Source organism: Megalobrama amblycephala, linkage group LG9 (assembly GCF_018812025.1).
Source record: "Megalobrama amblycephala isolate DHTTF-2021 linkage group LG9, ASM1881202v1, whole genome shotgun sequence".
NCBI lineage: Eukaryota > Metazoa > Chordata > Actinopteri > Cypriniformes > Xenocyprididae > Megalobrama > Megalobrama amblycephala.
Genome location: NC_063052.1, coordinates 39077295 through 39096436, shown reverse-complemented (window position 1 = coordinate 39096436; position 19142 = coordinate 39077295). Strand labels below are relative to the sequence as shown.

General features: G+C 35.3%; 2 protein-coding genes across 10 annotated transcripts in view; one reads left to right on the top strand and one right to left on the bottom strand.

Moving 5' to 3' along the window:
- Positions 1-838: 838 nt before the first annotated feature.
- On the top strand, positions 839-2482 carry rplp1 (ribosomal protein, large, P1). The gene is made up of 4 exons (XM_048203154.1): positions 839-1064; positions 1673-1747; positions 2170-2281; positions 2365-2482. Exons 1-4 carry the CDS (start codon positions 993-995, stop codon positions 2445-2447), a joined length of 342 nt encoding a protein of 113 aa, XP_048059111.1. The 5' UTR covers positions 839-992; the 3' UTR covers positions 2448-2482.
- Positions 2483-3914: 1432 nt separating this feature from the next.
- ptk2aa (protein tyrosine kinase 2aa) overlaps positions 3915-19142 on the bottom strand; it is a 68302-nt gene continuing 53074 nt past the window's right edge. For 5 of the 9 annotated variants that reach the window (XM_048203152.1, XM_048203142.1, XM_048203146.1 and 2 more), the window contains 7 exons: positions 13201-13263; positions 12543-12582; positions 11291-11385; positions 9608-9616; positions 7669-7824; positions 7499-7579; positions 3915-4967 (listed from right to left, as the gene is read on the bottom strand). In XM_048203152.1, coding sequence (XP_048059109.1) covers positions 4755-4967; positions 7499-7579; positions 7669-7824; positions 9608-9616; positions 11291-11385; positions 12543-12582; positions 13201-13263 — 657 coding nt within the window. In that variant the 3' untranslated portion in view covers positions 3915-4754. The remainder of the gene's footprint in view (positions 4968-7498; positions 7580-7668; positions 7825-9607; positions 9617-11290; positions 11386-12542; positions 12583-13200; positions 13264-19142) is intronic. The other 4 variants (XM_048203145.1, XM_048203148.1, XM_048203150.1 and 1 more) reach the window with 2 other exon arrangements.

Sequence of the window (19142 nt, the reverse complement as noted above, 5' to 3'; positions counted from 1 at the left end):
AAAATTAGGTTTATTTATAAATATAAACAGATATATGAAATTTACAAAAAAGTACCATGATTTTACAATGTTTGTAGATGTATACTTTGAAGTACCATGTGTTTATAATATTAAGTTTTAGAAATATTTAAATATTTATTTAAATATTTATATTTTTATTTAGTATGTTATATATATTTTTTATGAAAATAAGTAGGTTTATTTATAAATATAAAGAGGTACATTAAAAAAAAAAATAACAAAAAAGTATGTGTTTCTAGACAGTAAACGTTGAAGTACCATGTGTATAAATATAAATATATTAATACATTTAATGTAATATATATTTTTTATTTAATATATTATGTTTATTTATAAATATAATTATGAATATAATTAGGTTTATTTATAAATATAAAGAGATACATTAAAAAAATAACGAAAAAGTATTATGTCTTTCTAGACGGTAAACGTTGAAGTACCATGTTTATAAATATAAATATATTAATACATTTAATGTAGTATATATTTTTTATTTAATATATTATGTTTATTTATAAATATAATTATGAATATAATTAGGTTTGTTTATAAATATAAAGAGATACATTAAAAATAAGTATTAGATGGTATACTTTGAAGTACCATGTACATTTTATTTACATGTAAATAATAAAAAAACTATTATATATTTAATGTTTAACTTTTTATATTTTTCCTGTTATATTTATACTTTAATTGTATAACTAATAAATACAACGCGGATGTCAAAAATAACTGACAGAACAAACAGGCCAATCACATTCTGTTCTCTGCGCTTGTCCCCGCCCACTGAAGTGACGCATAATCCTATATAAAGTTTCGCCCCGCCCTCTTTCGGCCCTTTCCGTTCACTGTCATCACTGTGTTTGAGGTGCTCGGTTCTTCGCTCGAAGCTAAGGCCTTTGAATCCGGCGACTAGCACCGTCAAATTTAGGCATCCACGTCTGAAACAGTAACCTGCTGAAAGAACAATGGCATCTGTGTCCGAGCTGGCCTGTATTTACTCCGCTCTCATCCTCCATGATGATGAAGTTACAGTCACGGTAAGCGTGAGGGCTCGAGCCGGCGCGCGACATGAACATCCGGGACACTGACACTGTGTGTGTACATATGACGCTCATAAATGTCAGTGATTTTAAGAGATTTACACTAATCTATAGGCTAGTTTGTTTCTGTACATGTTCAGTGTGTTATTAAAACCTAAACGGTGTTTGAAAACAACAGTTTGAACGCGTTGTGGGAAAGTAGTAGAGACGCGCGCGCGTTTTCTGTTTTAATATTTACCACTTTTTAACACTGTTATTCAGTAAAACTCAAGTGCTTTACTCTTTAAATCTGCGATTGGTAATCATACAGTAAAGTGTTACCTCTTGATATGATTCCTACACGTTACCATGCTAATCACAGCATTACTATAGTAAATGGTATGAAGACCACTGATCAAATAATTCGTGATTACTATATTTATATCATGCTATTTACACCTTACTCGAGGAAGAATACCATTGTATCACATCATCTTACATTACCCTGGTACTACCATGTGTTTAGCATTTTGACAGTACCATGGTATGAGTATCTGATGTACCATATCAATGCATTCAAATCAAACTGAACTGATGTGTTCATGTTTTCTGGTTGTGTTTTGCAGGAGGACAAGCTCAACGCTTTGATCAAGGCTGCCGGTGTGACCATTGAGCCCTTCTGGCCTGGTCTCTTCGCTAAGGTGGGTTATTTCCCAGCCGTTGCATCCCTAAGAACCTTTATGATGGTGATGGAAACGGTTACATGTGGATGTTTGGGAAACATTGTTTCTACAATATGTAGAAGTCAAATCAAGTACAGAAGACCTTAGTGTCTTAAAGGGTTAGTTCACCCCAAAACGAATGTCATTAATTCCTCACCCTCATGTCGTTCCACACCCGTGGCTCAGCCATCGGATTTCATCAACAATATCTTAATTTGTGTTCTGAAGATGAACGAAGGTCTTGCGGGTGTGGAACGACATGAGGGTGAGGAATTAATGGCATTATTTTCATTTTTGGGTGAACTAACCCTTTAATTCAAGTATTGCATCTTGATTCTGAGTGTTAATGTTTAAGTACTGCACTGTTGGAGTGTCAGTCTGATGTAATTTCCTGTGCTCAGGCTCTGTCCAGCATTGACATCGGCAGTCTGATCTGTAACGTTGGTGCTGGTGGTGGAGCTGCTCCGGCTGCCGCTACCGCTGCTGCTGCTCCTGCAGGTGGAGACGCTCCAGGTAACGACACGCGCTTGTTCAGATGCTTCAACGCATGTTTGATTTTATTCAGACTCTCACCTTGTCTTCCGTTTGCATTACAGCCAAGGAGGAAGAGAAGAAAGAGGAGAAGAAAGAAGAGTCCGAGGAGTCTGATGACGACATGGGCTTCGGTCTTTTCGACTAAAGCAGTTCTTTTAATAAAAAAATTGAAACTGTCAATGTCGTTTGTGTCATTGCTGGGCTGCTGGTTTGGGGTTTAGTTCTAGTTAATCGAAGTATTCACTAATTTAAGTCAGGCCCGGTTTCACAGAGCCAGGAGTTTGGCCTTAGTTCAACTAGGACATTTAAGTAGCTTTTATAAACGCACACTATAAAAAGAACAATACTGGTGTGCATCTTGAGACAAAACAATGCTTTCAGTTAAAACGGCTCAAACATGCATTTTAGTCTGGGACTAGCTTAAGCATTGTCTGAAACAGGATTAATTTTGTTCCTGATATTGTAGCATTACCCAAAAAATGCCTTCACTCTATTAAAAACAGCACTTACTATAAGTATATAAGTTAACATGAACGAATCAAAAATACTCAAAGCATTAATCTTGGTGTTCAACATTTAGTAATGCATTATTAAAATGAGTGGTATCTTAATATTTAATTAATCTGAGCTGAATTAACGTGAGCTTAATAGAATCTTAACACTTTTATATCTTAGCATTTTTTCCTGTGCTACATCTCTTGCTTTACATGGAGGAAAGTCTTCGGTTCCTGTCGCCTTTTCTTTTAATGTGGAGAATATGCTTTGTTTTTGTATGATGTACTTTATAAGGTACAAATGTGCTTAGCCTGAAGTCTAAAAGTTTTAACATCCATATGATTGTGCAACATTCAGTATATATATATTTTTTTTACATTTTGATGGCTTAGATATGTAATGCCACCTGAAATAACTAATACCATTTAGAAAGATTTAGAATTTGTTATGCATTTAAAGTAATAAGGTTTCAGCCCAGTGCAAAGAAAATTTAAGTGAAACAAGGCGACAAAAAACCCCAGTCATTTATTCATTACTCTCCTACTTTTCTAAAGACAGAAATCAAGAGACTAATTATGCCGTCATTTTACGCCGGACTGCTTCACAAACGAGGGTCAATTCAACACAAAAGATGAACATGACGGCACATGCTAGTGGATGAGTTGAATCAACTCCACAGCAACTACATAAATTTATCCACTAACCATTCAGAAACGTCCAGTTTCATTCTAAAAGTTGTAACTTCTTCCTGAGTCTCTCCATCAGTGTCGACTCCGGTTTGAACAATGTAAGGCTGAACACCGTTACTGACAATCCTCATTTTGGCTGCGTGAGATTCTCCAGCTTTGTTGTTGTTGAGCTGTTAAAGCTCCGCCCTCTTCTGGAAAGAAGCTCATTTGCATTTAAAGGGACACACACAAAAACAGCGTGTTTTTGCTCACACCCAAATAGAATTTCATTTTCTCATTTATATAGTAAATTAAACAACTACGAACTAAAATAACCTGATTTTAAAAAGCCAATCATTACCAGCTCAACCTTTTATTACGAACCTAAAAAAGTGAACTCAAAAGGAATAATCAGAATTCAGCAGAAATAAGACCAAGACACATACAGCTAAAGATAATGATAACATTTTATTAGTTAAAAGATCTGTACAGTTGCTTCTTCCTGAGAATAATTTATATCAATGACAAAATGGATTTCACGATTGTTCTGTACACAAAAGTAACTCTAGTTCAAACTCAAAGGGGTCGATTCAACCCTAGTGTGTGGTAAAAAACAACAACATGATTTTACAGAATAAAAGTTTCTTGAAATGAAATCAGAAGGCAGCTTTGATTATATCATTTTACCAATATGTGCTTCAAGTGACTGATATGTGACTATATTCGCTTCGGCCCCTGGCGTAATATTATGCTCACGTCGGAGCGACTTGATTTTCCCTCTTTGTCAAGCAGTTCTATATAATAGCTGTGATTCCTTTAAAAATCTGTTAAATCTGTGGTTTGGCTTTAGAGTCGTGGCGAGTTCTGTACATGAGAGCGTTTCAGCCGTCGAACCCCTGAGTTTCTCAGAGGATGTTGCTTGAAGCACAAGCCCTCGATGCACCTCGATCACTGAAGTCTGAGATCAGCATATCCACAATACAAAATCACATGTTGATAAGCCTTTGGATTATTGGAGAAGCTCGAGCGCGACCTCGGCTCAGAGTTCAATGGGTTCCAGTTGCAGGTTTGAGTAAGACGACAAAGACGAACTTCATTTCTGGATACAAAATAAAACAAACATGATGCTTCTAACGGTTATAAAACAAAAATATGTTTGCAATATCCTCTCCTGGTGAAGAATCTCTATTAAAAGTGTTTATGTAGCATCTGTTTTGTAACGTTTAAAGGTGTTTTTGGCCTCCTGTGGCGACGCGTCCCTCAGTAATGATCCAGCCATCCTGGAGGAACTAGTGCGGCCGGTTGTGAGCCAGCATCTTCAGCCGCGCCTGGTCGATGACGTCCAGCAGGTTCTTGGCGTCGACGGCGAGCGCGTGTGCCGCGGTCAGCATCTGCTTCTTGTAGTCCTGCTGCAGGCTGGTCAACATGTACTGCTGCGCCAGACGCATCTTACTGATGAGCTCCGCCAGGTCAGAGTTCAGCAGCTTCTGAGCCATCTCGATCTGACAGGACAGAGAGAGGTGTGTTCAGTGCAGTAACAGTGTAGTGCTTCATATAAGTCAAGTCACATTTATTTATATAGCGCTTTTTACTATGCAGATTGTATCAAAGCAGCTTTACATTGATAACTGGTACATAATTTTTGCTGCACAGCAGCTCTTCAAGAATAGTGTCAATGCAGGCAGATCAGAGCACTGTTGAATAAATGTCAAGAATACTGCTGAATATCAAATAAGTCAAATGTCAAGTGTCCCCAACTAAGCAAGCCAAAGGCGACAGCGGCAAGGAACCCAAACTCCATCAGGTGACATCAGGTGGCAAATAAGTGGCAAATAGGTGTTAAAATGGAGAAGGAAAAAAAACCTTTGGAGAAACCAGGCTTAGTCGGGGGGCCAGTTCTCCTCTGGCGAACAGTGCTTTGTTACGAATCAGGTTGCTATCATAAATCTGATAGGATCGCAACATTCAAAGTATTTACATCAGTGCTCTGATGAAACTGCTCCTAATCAAACTCTTGTCAGCAAAACAGAAGCTTAAGGGCTCTCTGTGGTTTTCTGCCAAAATAAAAGCTTTGTGGTTTAATGTTTGAAAATAAACAAATTAAATTAAATTTGTACTGTAAAATAAAACTATTAATATTACTATTATATTTTTCTAAATAACTATTATTACTACTACTAAACACTCAATTTTACAGTGAAATAGTAGTATTATTTAAAGGTGCCGTAGAACGTTCTTTCAAAAGATGTAATATAAGTCTCTGGTGTCCCCTGAATGTGTCTGTGAAGTTTCAGCTCAAAATACCCCATAGATTTTTTTAAATTATTTTTTTAACTGCCTATTTTGGGGCATCATTAAATATGCACCGATTCATGCTGCGGCCCCTCTAATTGTCGTGCTGCCTGCCCCCCCGAGCTCTTGACTATAAGTGCAGTTATACAGTGCATAAACAAAGTTCACACAGCTAATATAACCCTCAAATGGATCTTTACAAGATGTTCGTCATGCAGCATGTCTAATCGTGTAAGTATGGTATTTATTTGGATGTTTACATTTGATTTTGAATGAATTTGAGGCTGTGCTTCATGGCTAAAGCTAACATTACACACTGTTGGAGAGATTTATAAAGAATGAATTTATGTTTATGAATTATACAGACTGCATGTGTTTAATAATGAAAATAGCGACGGCTCTTGTCTCCGTGAATACAGTAAGAAACTATGGTAACTTTAACCACATTTAACAGTACATTAGCAACATGCTAACGAAACATTTAGAAAGACAATTTACAAATATCACTAAAAATATCATGTTATCATGGATCATGTCAGTTATTATTGCTCCATCTGCCATTTTTCACTATTGTTCTTGCTTGCTTACCTAGTCTGATGATTCAGCTGTGCTCAGATCCAGACATTAATACTGGCTGCCCTTGTCTAATGCCTTGATCATGGGCTGGCATATGCAAATATTGGGGGCGTACATATTAATGATCCCGACTGTTACGTAACAGTCGGTGTTATGTTGAGATTCGCCTGTTCTTCTGAGGTCTTTTAAACAAATGAGATTTATATAAGAAGGAGGAAACAATGGAGTTTGAGACTCACTGTATGTCATTTCCATGTACTGAACTCTTGTTATTTAACTATGCCAAGATAAATTCAATTTTTGATTCTAGGGCACCTTTAACAATAGTAATATTTCTTATTTTTCTTAATATTTCTACAGTAATAAGTATAATAATAATAATAATAATAATAATAAAATGATTATTATTATAATTTATTTTATAGTAATTTTGCATGTAAAATTAGAACATTTTTGAACAAATTTTGCAGACCTTCAAAGTGCAGCAAACCTTTATTTTAGTCGCACTTTAAAAAATCAGAAATATACATTTTAACATGCTATTTAAAATATTAATAATAATAAATAAAATTTAAAACAGTTTTCAGTTTAAATCTAATTTTATATATATATATATATATATAAACTGTTTTAAATTTTATTTATTATTATTAATATTTTAAATAGCACGTTAAAATGTATATATTTTTAGATTTTTATTTTTAATTTATACATTTTTTATTGACATTTTTTATGATTTAATTAATGAAAAGTAATAGAATTATAAGTGATATATAAATGAAATGATCAGAATAAAATTGGAATCATTATTATAATTGATCATGCACAATAAATAAAATAAGTATAATAAGCAAAAATAGTATGCAAAAATAGTATGAATAGCATGTATTGCTGCAACCAATGAATATTTTTATAACAGAATAATGACAGAATTTTCAGCTGATTATTGGAAAGCAAATAATTCAATAGTTATTGCAGCAAAAATAAATTAATTATAGTTGGCCCTATTAGTAAAACACTATTCTGTAAAAATATTTATTAGAATATTTAATAATAATAATAAAAACACTGTATGATCAACCAGCGTGATTTAAAACAAAAGCTGGCCAATCAAGAGAGGTTATGTGAAGCAGTGTGCTGAGAGTCCGTGATGATGCGGTCTCACCTCTCGGTGTGTGCTGGCCGGTAACACTGGGATCGTCTCGTCCACCGTCGCTAGTAGCGTCCTGAGGGCCAGTCCAACATCCTGTGAGGAAACACCAGAGGAACTCATCAAACACACGTCAGATAGTGACGGCAGTCATGCGATTATCCCAGCATTCCCAGGTTCCTGACCTTCACCATAGGGACGTACTCCTCCGGAGGGGCCGGCTGGATCCGACTGGACATCTCAATGACGGCCTTCACCAGCCCCGTCACGTTCTCGTACACTTTATCGTTGGAGCGGTCCAGGTTTGCTGTGGGAGGTGGACTGATCTCCTGAGGCTGGATCTGAGAATAAATATGACACGGGCATCAGTGTCTGTGCTGCAGTACTGGATTTAAACAGCAGGGGGCGGTAGCTGCTCGACATGATCTACTGAACCACAGAAGAAACATGGGCTGTGTCCGAAATCACCCTTAAATAGGGTACTATTTGAGGAGACAGCCATTTGTAGTGGTGTCCGAAACTGAAACGAGTGCACTCAAAGCACCACAATAACGAGAGTACAACTGAAGTACACTCAACGGCTAGAGAAAGCCCATAATGCACTGTGAGGGTCATGCTGAATGAATTCCCTCTTCAGCCGAATCATCCATCCATACATTTTCCAAATGTGTGTTCAGCGTAATATTATACAGGTATGAATTCCTTTTTAATTGATTATTAAATGTTTCAATTAAGGTTTATCCATGACAGAGTTCAAGATAAATCTTTTCATTACTGCTGGAGCTGCCAGTTTCAAATGATTATTAAACAGCAAGCACAAACTATGAATGAGGGTATAGGGGTGATTTCGAACACAGCTCTGGTTTCCCACACTTTTAGACCAGTGAATTTCCTTGACTTTTTCAAGATTTTCCCCAAGATTTTAGATTTTAGACAGTCAATGTGATTTATAAATGAAATTATCAAAATAAAATTGGAATTTTATGAAGATGGTCATTTATATAATTAATAAATATATTATTAACATTGTGTACAATTAAAATAAGATTTTTCAACAGAAATATATGTATATATATATATATTCCTGGAATACAGGAATGTATTCCTCTTTATATGTAACTCTTTAAAAGGATTAGTTCACTTTCAAAATAATTTTTCCTGATAATTTACTCACCCCCATGTCATCCAAGATGTTCTTACTTTCTTTCTACACCTTCCCTATTCAACTTACAGAACGAACGCAGTGCAAGTTGCATTTTTTTCCGTAAGCTGAATAGGGAAGATGTAGGACATTTTGAAGAATACGCAAGTGTGGTTTTGGCGGAAGCACTTGGAAGGAGATTATTTGTTTATATAAAGCATATTCATTTACATTTTTTTTTTCGAAAATGACTGATGGTTTCTCTAGATAAGACTCTTATTCCTCGTCTGGTATCGTTTAAAGCTCTTTGAAGCTGCACTGAAACTGTACATTTTGACCTTCAACCGTTTGGAGCTCCATTGAAGTCCACTATAAGGAGAATAATCCTGGAATGTTTTCATCAAAAACCTTAATTTCTTTTCAACTGAAGAAAGAAAGACATGAACATCTTGGATGACATGGGGTGAGTAAATTATCAGGAAAAGTTTATTTGAAAGTGAACTAATCCTTTAAGGTCAAAACTCTCTTAATGTATTTATTGTCCATGATTCATCTGTGCACATTACTGTAAATAAAAAACAACCACTGTTGACTTTAAACAGATGAGTGTGAGAACAGCGGCCGCTAGTGGTCATACAGTGAATAACAAACACACACAGACACACATGCTGCATCTCATTTCAGAGGCTGCGTCCTCCCGAGGTCACATTTGAAGGCTGCATATGTCATCAAGGATGTCTTATTTAAGAAAAGTAACTAGAATAAAATTGACTGTTATTCCTCGTGAAGTGTGAAATACTGTCATTTCTTTCTTACTTTGCAATCTAACAGTTACATTTCTTAAATGAGACCGCCTCGATGACGTATGCAGCCTTCAAATGTGACCTCGGGAGGACACAGCCTCTGACATGAGACTCAGTTACACACACTGACGTGACACACACACACACACACACACACACACACACACACACAGGTCTTACCCTCCAGGGCTACATGCAACAGTGCATCATAAAGCAGGTGAGCGGGTGTGGGGGGGAGGAAGCGGGATGCAGGAAAACAGAACAAATCATTATTAATATAAAACAAACAAACAAACCAAAACAAATAAAGTCATGCAGCTTCAAGTACAGAGGAGGTGTCACGACTGAGGTGTGTGATGGGAAACAGGCCGTTTGACTACAGATGTTTCCAATGTTAAATTACATCCAAAAGAAACATGAACGGAGGTCTCGGGATTTGTTAGTTCAGCTTCTCTGTGGATTTTGATACTGTTGAATTTTCAAAGCGTTAGGATTCGCACAAGAATCTGCCTCAAAGAAAAAAAGCACAAAAAAAGGAGAAAAAAAGTACTTCTTTTAAAAAATAAATAAACATGGATATTCCCCCCTAAAAAATCCCAGCTAGCAGGGAACGCACTTTAGCAAATGTTTTTGCAAGGTTCTCTCAAAGTTGAGCAAACGTTCTTCCAGTAACATTAAAAGAACGTTTATTCAGAGTTATCTGGTCTTTGATAATGTTCTCAAAACTTTAGCACAAACATGTTATTTATACAGCCTTCATGGAACGTTTTTTCCTGAAACATTGTAGTTGCATGTTCATCTAATGTTTTTGGATTGTTACTATGTGTTTCAGAAAATAACGTTCCAATAATGTTTGCAAAATGGAATGTTCCTTTAATGTTCATATAGCCAAAACATATTTAAAAAAGTTTAATAAACTGGACGTTCTGAACGTTTAGAATGGAAACATTAGCAAAACATTCTTTAGAACACATCATGATTGACAGTTGATTTCAACTAGGAATATTTCACATCCAACTTAAAATATTTAAACTGTTCATCAAAGGTTTGCAGACAGGTGTGTGAAACACACTAAATGATCTTCTCTCTCAATCATCTGAAAAATGAATTCTTCAGTGTTTTCTGGAACATTTAACCCAGCTGAATATTCAAAGGCTTCTCCTGAGAATCCACTGGAAGCTTAAGAAAACAGGAAAACCAAAAAATAGAAGCAGGCAAAGCTGACCTCTTATATAAGAGCCACGAAAAAAATAAACACGTTACCCAAAAAATTCTTGCCGCAATTGAGTGTGTGTGTGTATGTGGCGTGTTGTGATCCCTGTGTGTGTGTGAGATAGAGAGAGAGTGTGAATAAATGTTGAAATAAAATATATTATCATTTAGTTAAACTTGATGAACCAAAAACTTTAACTAAAATGAAAATGAAAACAGAAAATATAAAAATAAAACTATATTAGTATATATAAAATACTAAATGAAGCCAGCTGTGACATGCAGGAGAGGGTCAGAAAACAGGATGGATGTGGATTTTCCCACAAGCGATGGTTTTATTCGCTGAACTTCTGCTGCACTACTGAGTGAATGTTTGTGCCTTTTTCTTTGAGGTTTGGCTGTAATATCATCTACATTTTGCAGCTCAGATCCACTCGACCGTGTTCTGCTGACGCAGATCAACTCTACGCGAACTCTGTGTGGGTGTCTGTGCGGGAAACTCAAGCGTTCGTGGAGTTTAATGTTCGTGAGAGCGACATGCAAAACAAAACAGCCAATCAGCATGCCGCACACATCTCAGCATTCACCTCTGATAGATGTTAATGCAATATCATGCCTGGTTAATTTAAGTTCAAACTTTGTGGGAAGTACCTTGACGCCCTCGTTGTAACTGTCCACTGGGTTCAGGTTGGTCAGGTGACTCGGAGCGCCGGGACGGGGCGGTTTCTTTGGAGGAGCCACATGATCTGTTGGACACAGAAGCGATCAGTGTTATAATATTCAAATAATATTCTGGGCTACAATTTGCATATTAGTCATTATAAAACAATTCTGATTGGATGAGACACGATCAAAGCTGATGATGAATGCACACCATTCAGTATTAATGCAGCTAAATAAAATGTTGCCTGACAACTGCAAACCTCTTAAGAACTATAATTCTATAGAATATTTATGGAAATTTACTAAAAAATTTAAATTAAAAGTCTTAAAAGAGACAATTGCTTTCTTTCAGGACAGTTTTAGCGTTTTTATTTCGACATTAACAGACACCGTAAACAAATACCTAAATGTAAGTACTGTGATTTTAATCACTCAGTTAAAGTTTGTTTGCTTTATCTTATACGTTTTAAATGTATCAAATTTACATAAATATTAAATTGATTATTTATCACAAACCTACCATGAAAACATTACCGTTGAGTGTAAAAAGTACCTTTTGCAAACTGTGCTACAAGATTTTCCATTATAATGTAATAAAAATATAAATAATAATAATAATTATTATTAGTTTAAAAAAAAATTTTTTTTTACATTATTATTTATATTTATAATATATTTATGGAAATGGTGGAAATGGCAAATGAGCTAATGAGTGGTCCTCTGCTGCCATCTACTGGTTATAGTGTAATTTCATGTAATTTTCATGTTAAAAGTGTTTGTTTTCCACCAGGTGACAGAAATCCTCCACTAAAGTATGATACATTTTCCATGTTATCTCCATGAATGAAAATGATAAATGTAGATCTTCTTTAAAGGTAATTTTACTGCAAAAATGTAGTTAAAATAATAGTGTTTAAAACGTTACATGTGTTGAAAAAATATATATTTTACCTACATATTGCCAATCTAGACAATTACAGTAATATAAAGTTTGTCTATATTCTTAATGAATATTAGCTGGTTATTTAAAATTATTTCAATATTCAGGGTTTTACTAGAGAGGTAGTGTAGAACCTACTGTGTTGTTCATGCTTACCCTAGTATACAAACAATATTAAATTATTATTTTTTTTAAATCATAACCTCATTGGGGGTACAACTATAGAAAACAACTATACAATCCTAGAATCGTCTCTGGGAATCTAAATCTAAAAGGGAATTTCATTGGCTGTGTTCATACCTGCTTTACCAACCGGCTGGTAAACGTGTTGCTTCCCCATCTGCAAGAAAACACAATCACAGACAAGCGTTTAAAAACGCACATTGGTTTTCCTGCTGCCCACCGGGGTCCTGTGGAATTGTGGGTAGTTTGTGGGAAAGCCAGGCATATTTCAGGACCTTAGAGGCCAAATCCAAAAATGAGTTTCACCCAACTAATCTGAGCAAACACATCGTCTCCCCAGGCTTTTGTCTGCATCTTTTCGGATCTTCTGTAATTATGGGCAATAAACGAGGCTTCTTTGTGGCGCTCTTACAAGATGACGCCTGTTTTTCGCTCATTAAATGTCAGAGATGATGATGGCACTGGGATTCCCGCCTGTGACCACAGAAAAGCACCCATGATGCCCCTTTAATTTACCCTCCTTCTGTTATTTCTCCTCCCAGGGTTTCAGATTCCTCTGTTTCAGCTCCTCGGTGAATTAATTCCTTCAAATGTGTTCAGGAACGAGTTCAGGAATTGCACTTTTCATCTGTTTGGAAGATTTTGGCTGAGTGTGATCGGTATTACTGGCTGCGACTCTTAACAGGAAGTGAGAAACAGATTGTGTCCTCGCTACGCCACTGTAAATCTCCCTCTGGGAAGAAACAAAAACAAGCAGGGAATTATGGGAACTCACCGGGGTCTGGAGAGCTCCATCCTCCCGGTCGATACTGCCCCTCGAGTTCCTTGACTCCGGCTTCTAGACAAACACAATCCATTATTCAAAGACATGGAAATCATTCTTCACACTCAAGAAAAGAATTTATCAAGTATTCATGAGATAAACTTCCATCTGATTATGTCATCATCAGGTTCCCACATCACATGACTGATGAATTTCTGTGACTTTTACAGTCATTTGTGATTATTAAATTTAAAATCATACATAAAAGAATAATAACAACAATTAAAATACAATTGGGAAAAGTGCTGTCAAAATTAATCATGATTAATTGCTTCTAACATCAAAGTTTATATAAATACACACACACACACACACACACACACACACATATACACATATATATATATATATATATATATATATATATATATACACACACACACACACACACACAAACGTTTGTTAGATGAAATTAATCACAATTAATTGATTTGACAGCACTAATTTAAATATTTACATTTGTTAAAAGTTTTAAAATTAATTGACAATTATTTACATTATTTTTTATTTGAAAAAAGTAAAATAAATAAATAAAAATATTTAATAAGGTCACTTTATTTCTTATTGACATGCTCGTATTAAGATTATATTAATTTCCATGACTTTTTAATTTCCATGACGTTTAGAAATCACAATTTTAAAATGAAAAAAGGTTTTGAAAAACATGAAATACATAAATATATCATAATAATAAACATTTTGATATTTATATATCTGTAATATTTTATAATTACATATCTAACATTTTTTAAAACTATTTAAATATTACGTTTAAATATATAATGTTTACTTTAATTTAATTTAAAACTTTTTCTTATTTTCACTTTAGAAATTTACAAACATTTTTAAGATTATATTAATTTGCATGACTTTTCCAGGCTTGGAAAATCACATTTTTAAATTCCCTGAAATCTCACACATAAAATACATAAATACATTCATACTACTACAGCCAGTACTAATAAGAAAAAAACCCCAAAACATTTTAATATTTACATCTGTAGTATTTTACAAATATTTAGATCTATTTTTAAATATTTAAAGTTCTTAATTTGAAAACTTATTTCTTATTTTAATTTTAGAAATGCCCATTACTTTTTAAGAATATGTAAATTTGCATGACTTTTCCAGGCTTAAAGATCACAATTTTAAATTTTCCTGATTTTCCACTTTCAGCTCTGACAGATCTCAAAAGAACAACAAACTTCACAACTGGTTAAAGCACAAACTAAAGATTTCACCAAGTGATGCAGCGAGTTTCTGCTCCATCTAGAAAAGCTCAACAGCTGGAGGAACACAAAGAACCTCTCAACCCAACAACATCCCTCACTATGGAAGTTTAGTTACCGGCTTTCCGAAACAGAACTTGAAGAGATGCATCCTCTGAGCGGAGCGTCCGAGGGATCGTGAGTGCGCTACGGCAAGGAAAGAGCGCTTCGTGTGCGTTTCCATGTGAGATGACTTCAGTTTCCTGCTGAGGACTGACTGCACAAAACTCTCTGCTCTCTTTCTCTCTCTCTCTCTTTCTATTTTTTCTCTCTCAGACACACGTCTTTTCCTCTCGCTCTGTCCTCTCTTTCACATCCCACGCTTTCCTTTCCCCCCACTGCTTTTACACAAACAGAAAAAGCTTGAGGTATGTGCTGCTGAATACTGATAAACACTCGACCGAGGGTCTGATCTCAATGACTATTTTTAAATGAAAGTAATATGCAGTATGCAAATGTGTATGGATGGAAAACCCAGATGACCTTCGAACTGCATTGAATACTATATCCCACAATGCATTGCGGTTGGCTTGACTTTCCATTTCAAGTGCAGTGAATGAACCGTGAATGAACCGTGAATACTATCAGGCACATTTTGTTTTTGCTTCTGGCTTTTTACTTTCTTTTGCTGTTATTTAATCAGGCTGCTGGGGAGGAGGATAGGACTTTTCATGCAAAATTTGATTAAAAATGCACTGTATTTTACTTATTTATTTCCTCAGATAATAACTGGACATTAACTTACTTTCCAAACAACTCAAAACAGAGATGAACTTGCATGAGGTGGATAATATCAACTACTTTGAAACAGCTTCATATGTGACTTTAGAGTCTGAACTGTTTTAAAATATGAATTACATTGTTTTGAACTTTCACTGATTTCAGACAGATTCATTCATTTGTTATGAATCATCTGATCTTTTGATTTGCATCCATCAAGTTCCCAGTTAAAGAGGAAATAATCAAATGAGATATCTGTACAGTATTTCATTTACAACTGGAGGATTAAAGACATTCATATTCAGTAAAATGTATTGATTCAGCTGTACTTGATATTATCAAATAAGGTCACAGAATAATTGAACAGAATAGACTTAATGCCACCATATAACCATAAAATCACTGAAATTAGAACAGAAATGACTGAATTTGTGGCTGATCAATTTTACGATGCAGATGCTGTTTTTCCTCTTTATTACTGTAAAGCTGTTTTGAAGCAATTTGTATTGTAAAAAGCTTTATATACAAAAACTACTGTCAAAAATAGGCATTAGCACATGATTATTTTAATATATATACAGGTGCTGGTCATATAATTAGAATATCATCAAAAAGTTGATTTATTTCACTAATTCCATTCAAAAAGTGAAACTTGTATATTATATTCATTCATTACACACAGACTGATATATTTCAAATGTTTATTTCTTTTAATTTTGATGATTATAACTGACAACTAAGGAAAATCCCAAATTCAGTATCTCAGAAAATTAGAATATTGTGAAAAGGTTCAATATTGAAGACACCTGGTGCCACACTCTAATCAGCTAATTAACTCAAAACACCTGCAAAGGCCTTTAAATGGTCTCTCAGTCTAGTTCTGTAGGCTACACAATCATGGGGAAGACTGCTGACTTGACAGTTGTCCAAAAGACGACCACTGACAAGGAGGGCAAGAAACAAAAGGTCATTGCAAAAGAGGCTGGCTGTTCACAGAGCTCTGTGTCCAAGCACATTAATAGAGAGGCAAAGGGAAGGAAAAGATGTGGTAGAAAAAAGTGTACAAGCAATAGGGATAACCACACTCTGGAGAGGATTGTGAAACAAAACCCATTAAAAAAATGTGGGAGATTCACAAAGAGTGGACTGCAGCTGGAGTCAGTGCTTCAAGAACCACTACGCACAGACGTATGCAAGACATGGGTTTCAGCTGTCGCATTCCTTGTGTCAAGCCACTCTTGAACAACAGACAGTGTCAGAAGCGTCTCGACTGGACTGCTGCTGAGTGGTCCAAAGTTATGTTCTCTGATGAAAGTAAATTTTGCATTCCTTTGGAAATCAGGGTCCCAGAGTCTGGAGGAAGAGAGGAGAGGCACACAATCCACGTTGCTTGAGGTCCAGTGTAAAGTTTCCACAGTCAGTGATGGTTTGGGGTGCCATGTCATCTGCTGGTGTTGGTCCACTGTGTTTCCTGAGGTCCAAGGTCAACGCAGACGTATACCAGGAAGTTTTAGAGCACTTCATGCTTCCTGCTGCTGACCAACTTTATGGAGATGCAGATTTCATTTTCCAACAGGACTTGGCACCTGCACACAGTGCCAAAGCTACCAGTACCTGGTTTAAGGACCATGGTATCCCTGTTCTTAATTGGCCAGCAAACTCGCCTGACCTTAACCCCATAGAAAATCTTTGGGGTATTGTGAAGAGGAAGATGCGATATGCCAGACCCAACAATGCAGAAGAGCTGAAGGCCACTATCAGAGCAACCTGGGCTCTCATAACACCTGAGCAGTGCCACAGACTGATCGACTCCATGCCACGCCGCATTGCTGCAGTAATTCAGGCAAAAGGAGCCCCAACTAAGTATTGAGTGCTGTACATGCTCATACTTTTCATGTTCATACTTTTCAGTTGGCCAAGATTTCTAAAAATCCTTTCTTTGTGTTGGTCTTAAGTAATATTCTAATTTTCTGAGATACTGAATTTGGGATTTTCCTTAGTTGTCAGTTATAATCATCAAAATTAAAAGAAATAAACATTTGAAATATATCAGTCTGTGTGTAATGAATGAATATAATATACAAGTTTCACTTTTTGAAAGGAATTAGTGAAATAAATCAACTTTTTGATGATATTCTAATTATATGACCAGCACCTGTATATATATTTAAATGAAATAACCAGTAAAAATAATTATATTGTATTGTAATATGGAATTATTAATCATGAGATTTTAGTAACGTCACACCATTTTAAATATTAGCAGCAAGTATACAGTATATACTGCGCAGTATGCAGTGCACTAGAGTTCATTCCAGACACTCTCTGATTCTTTCCTTATGAGAAAAGTTTTTAATTTTTTCCTTAAAGAATGAGAAGATGCCAGCGCTCAGATGAGAGCTTTACGATTCTCAGGAAGGCACGAACCACATGGGTTTCCACCGATTCACCACAATCCTATGCTGCCAAATGAAACGATCACTCATGACACACGTGACGCTGCCGCCCAAGTTTCCACTGGACGGAGAGCGATATTACAGTTAAACCTCTCCTGACAACAATCTTCAAGTCTAAAGTTTCATCCTGTGGTGAAAATCATTTGTGTGTCAAATCTGGAAACTGCCAATTAAACGCCTCTCTCGGCACAAGGGAATCTGCTCTCAGCAACCCAAGCCCCCACAAAAGACTACTGAAAATATCATCTGGAGACAAACAGCTTGAGAACGACACATCTGAGGGGCACATCCAGTGTTTGGCAGGGATGAAGATGTGATGAAATCGTTTCATGGCCGTCTTCCTCTGTGCTGCAGGTCTCTGGCAAAGGGAAGACAGTTTCATTCGCAGGTGCGCACAGATTTACAGCTTTGTTTTCAGGACAGGACATCTTCATTTTGTTCCATCTCTTTCTCCGAGTAATAACAACCACAAACTCACTCAAACTGACCAACAAGCCAAAGAAAATGCAGGACGTAAAGGAGAACAGCTGATCCGCTATGAGTCATTTCATGAAAAACAGCATTTTTCCTACTTATTTGATGTGATTATTAGACACTGACTTTCCAAACGCAAAACCTCCTTTCCAGTCCATCAAGACCATTTAGGAAACTAAACTGCAAATGTGACATATTCAAGCTCATTAACATATGACTGCTCACATTTACATATGAAGACACCTGTACAGTATTCAGCAATGATGAATGATGTAAACATCTATACGCAGAGATTAGCCAATCATAACAGAGCTCATTTACATACAGCAGTCTTAAAGGTACAGCAGCAAAAAGGTTTGAAAATAACCATAAACTAAACTATGACTGTGGTGCTGTAAACATTTATTATTATTTATATTTAATATTATAATATTTTATAATTAGTATATTTATAATAATTAATATTATATTTAACATTTAATATGAATTTATATTTTATTCAGACTTTTATTTATTTATTATTATTAATAATTATTGTTTATTATTATATTTATTATATTATTTATCATATGTAAATTTTCTAAAATTATAAATGTACTACAGAGGACAATAAATTTTTATTTAAAAATAAAATATGACCATTAAAAATAGTTAAAATAGTCTAGTTATAGAAGACTCAATAGAATATTTAGAACTGTCAAAAGGGTTTGGAAAAATTAAGTTGGATTTTTTTTCATTTTACTAAAATGATACTAATATTCAAATATTATATTCAAATTTTAAGGACATCATTTTAGAGGGAAAAAACAATTAAATAACATGACTGTGTGTGTTTTTTTTCTTGTTTTTTTTTTTTTTTTTTAAAAAGCATCATATTTTAAACTACTATTCATAAACCATTCATAAAACAAAAATTTGCATGACTTTTCCAGGATTGAAAATAATTTAAATTTCAAGGTATCATTGATAATAATAA

What these genes read in the sequence shown, in the direction of transcription:
- rplp1 (XM_048203154.1), top strand. Translation starts at nt 993, where the DNA reads ATGGCATCTGTGTCCGAGCTGGCCTGTATTTACTCCGCTCTCATCCTC. An exon ending in ATGATGAAGTTACAGTCACG is followed by an intron (nt 1,065 to 1,672) that starts GTAAGCGTGAGG and finishes TGTGTTTTGCAG; the next exon opens with GAGGACAAGCTCAACGCTTT. An exon ending in GGCCTGGTCTCTTCGCTAAG is followed by an intron (nt 1,748 to 2,169) that starts GTGGGTTATTTC and finishes TCCTGTGCTCAG; the next exon opens with GCTCTGTCCAGCATTGACAT.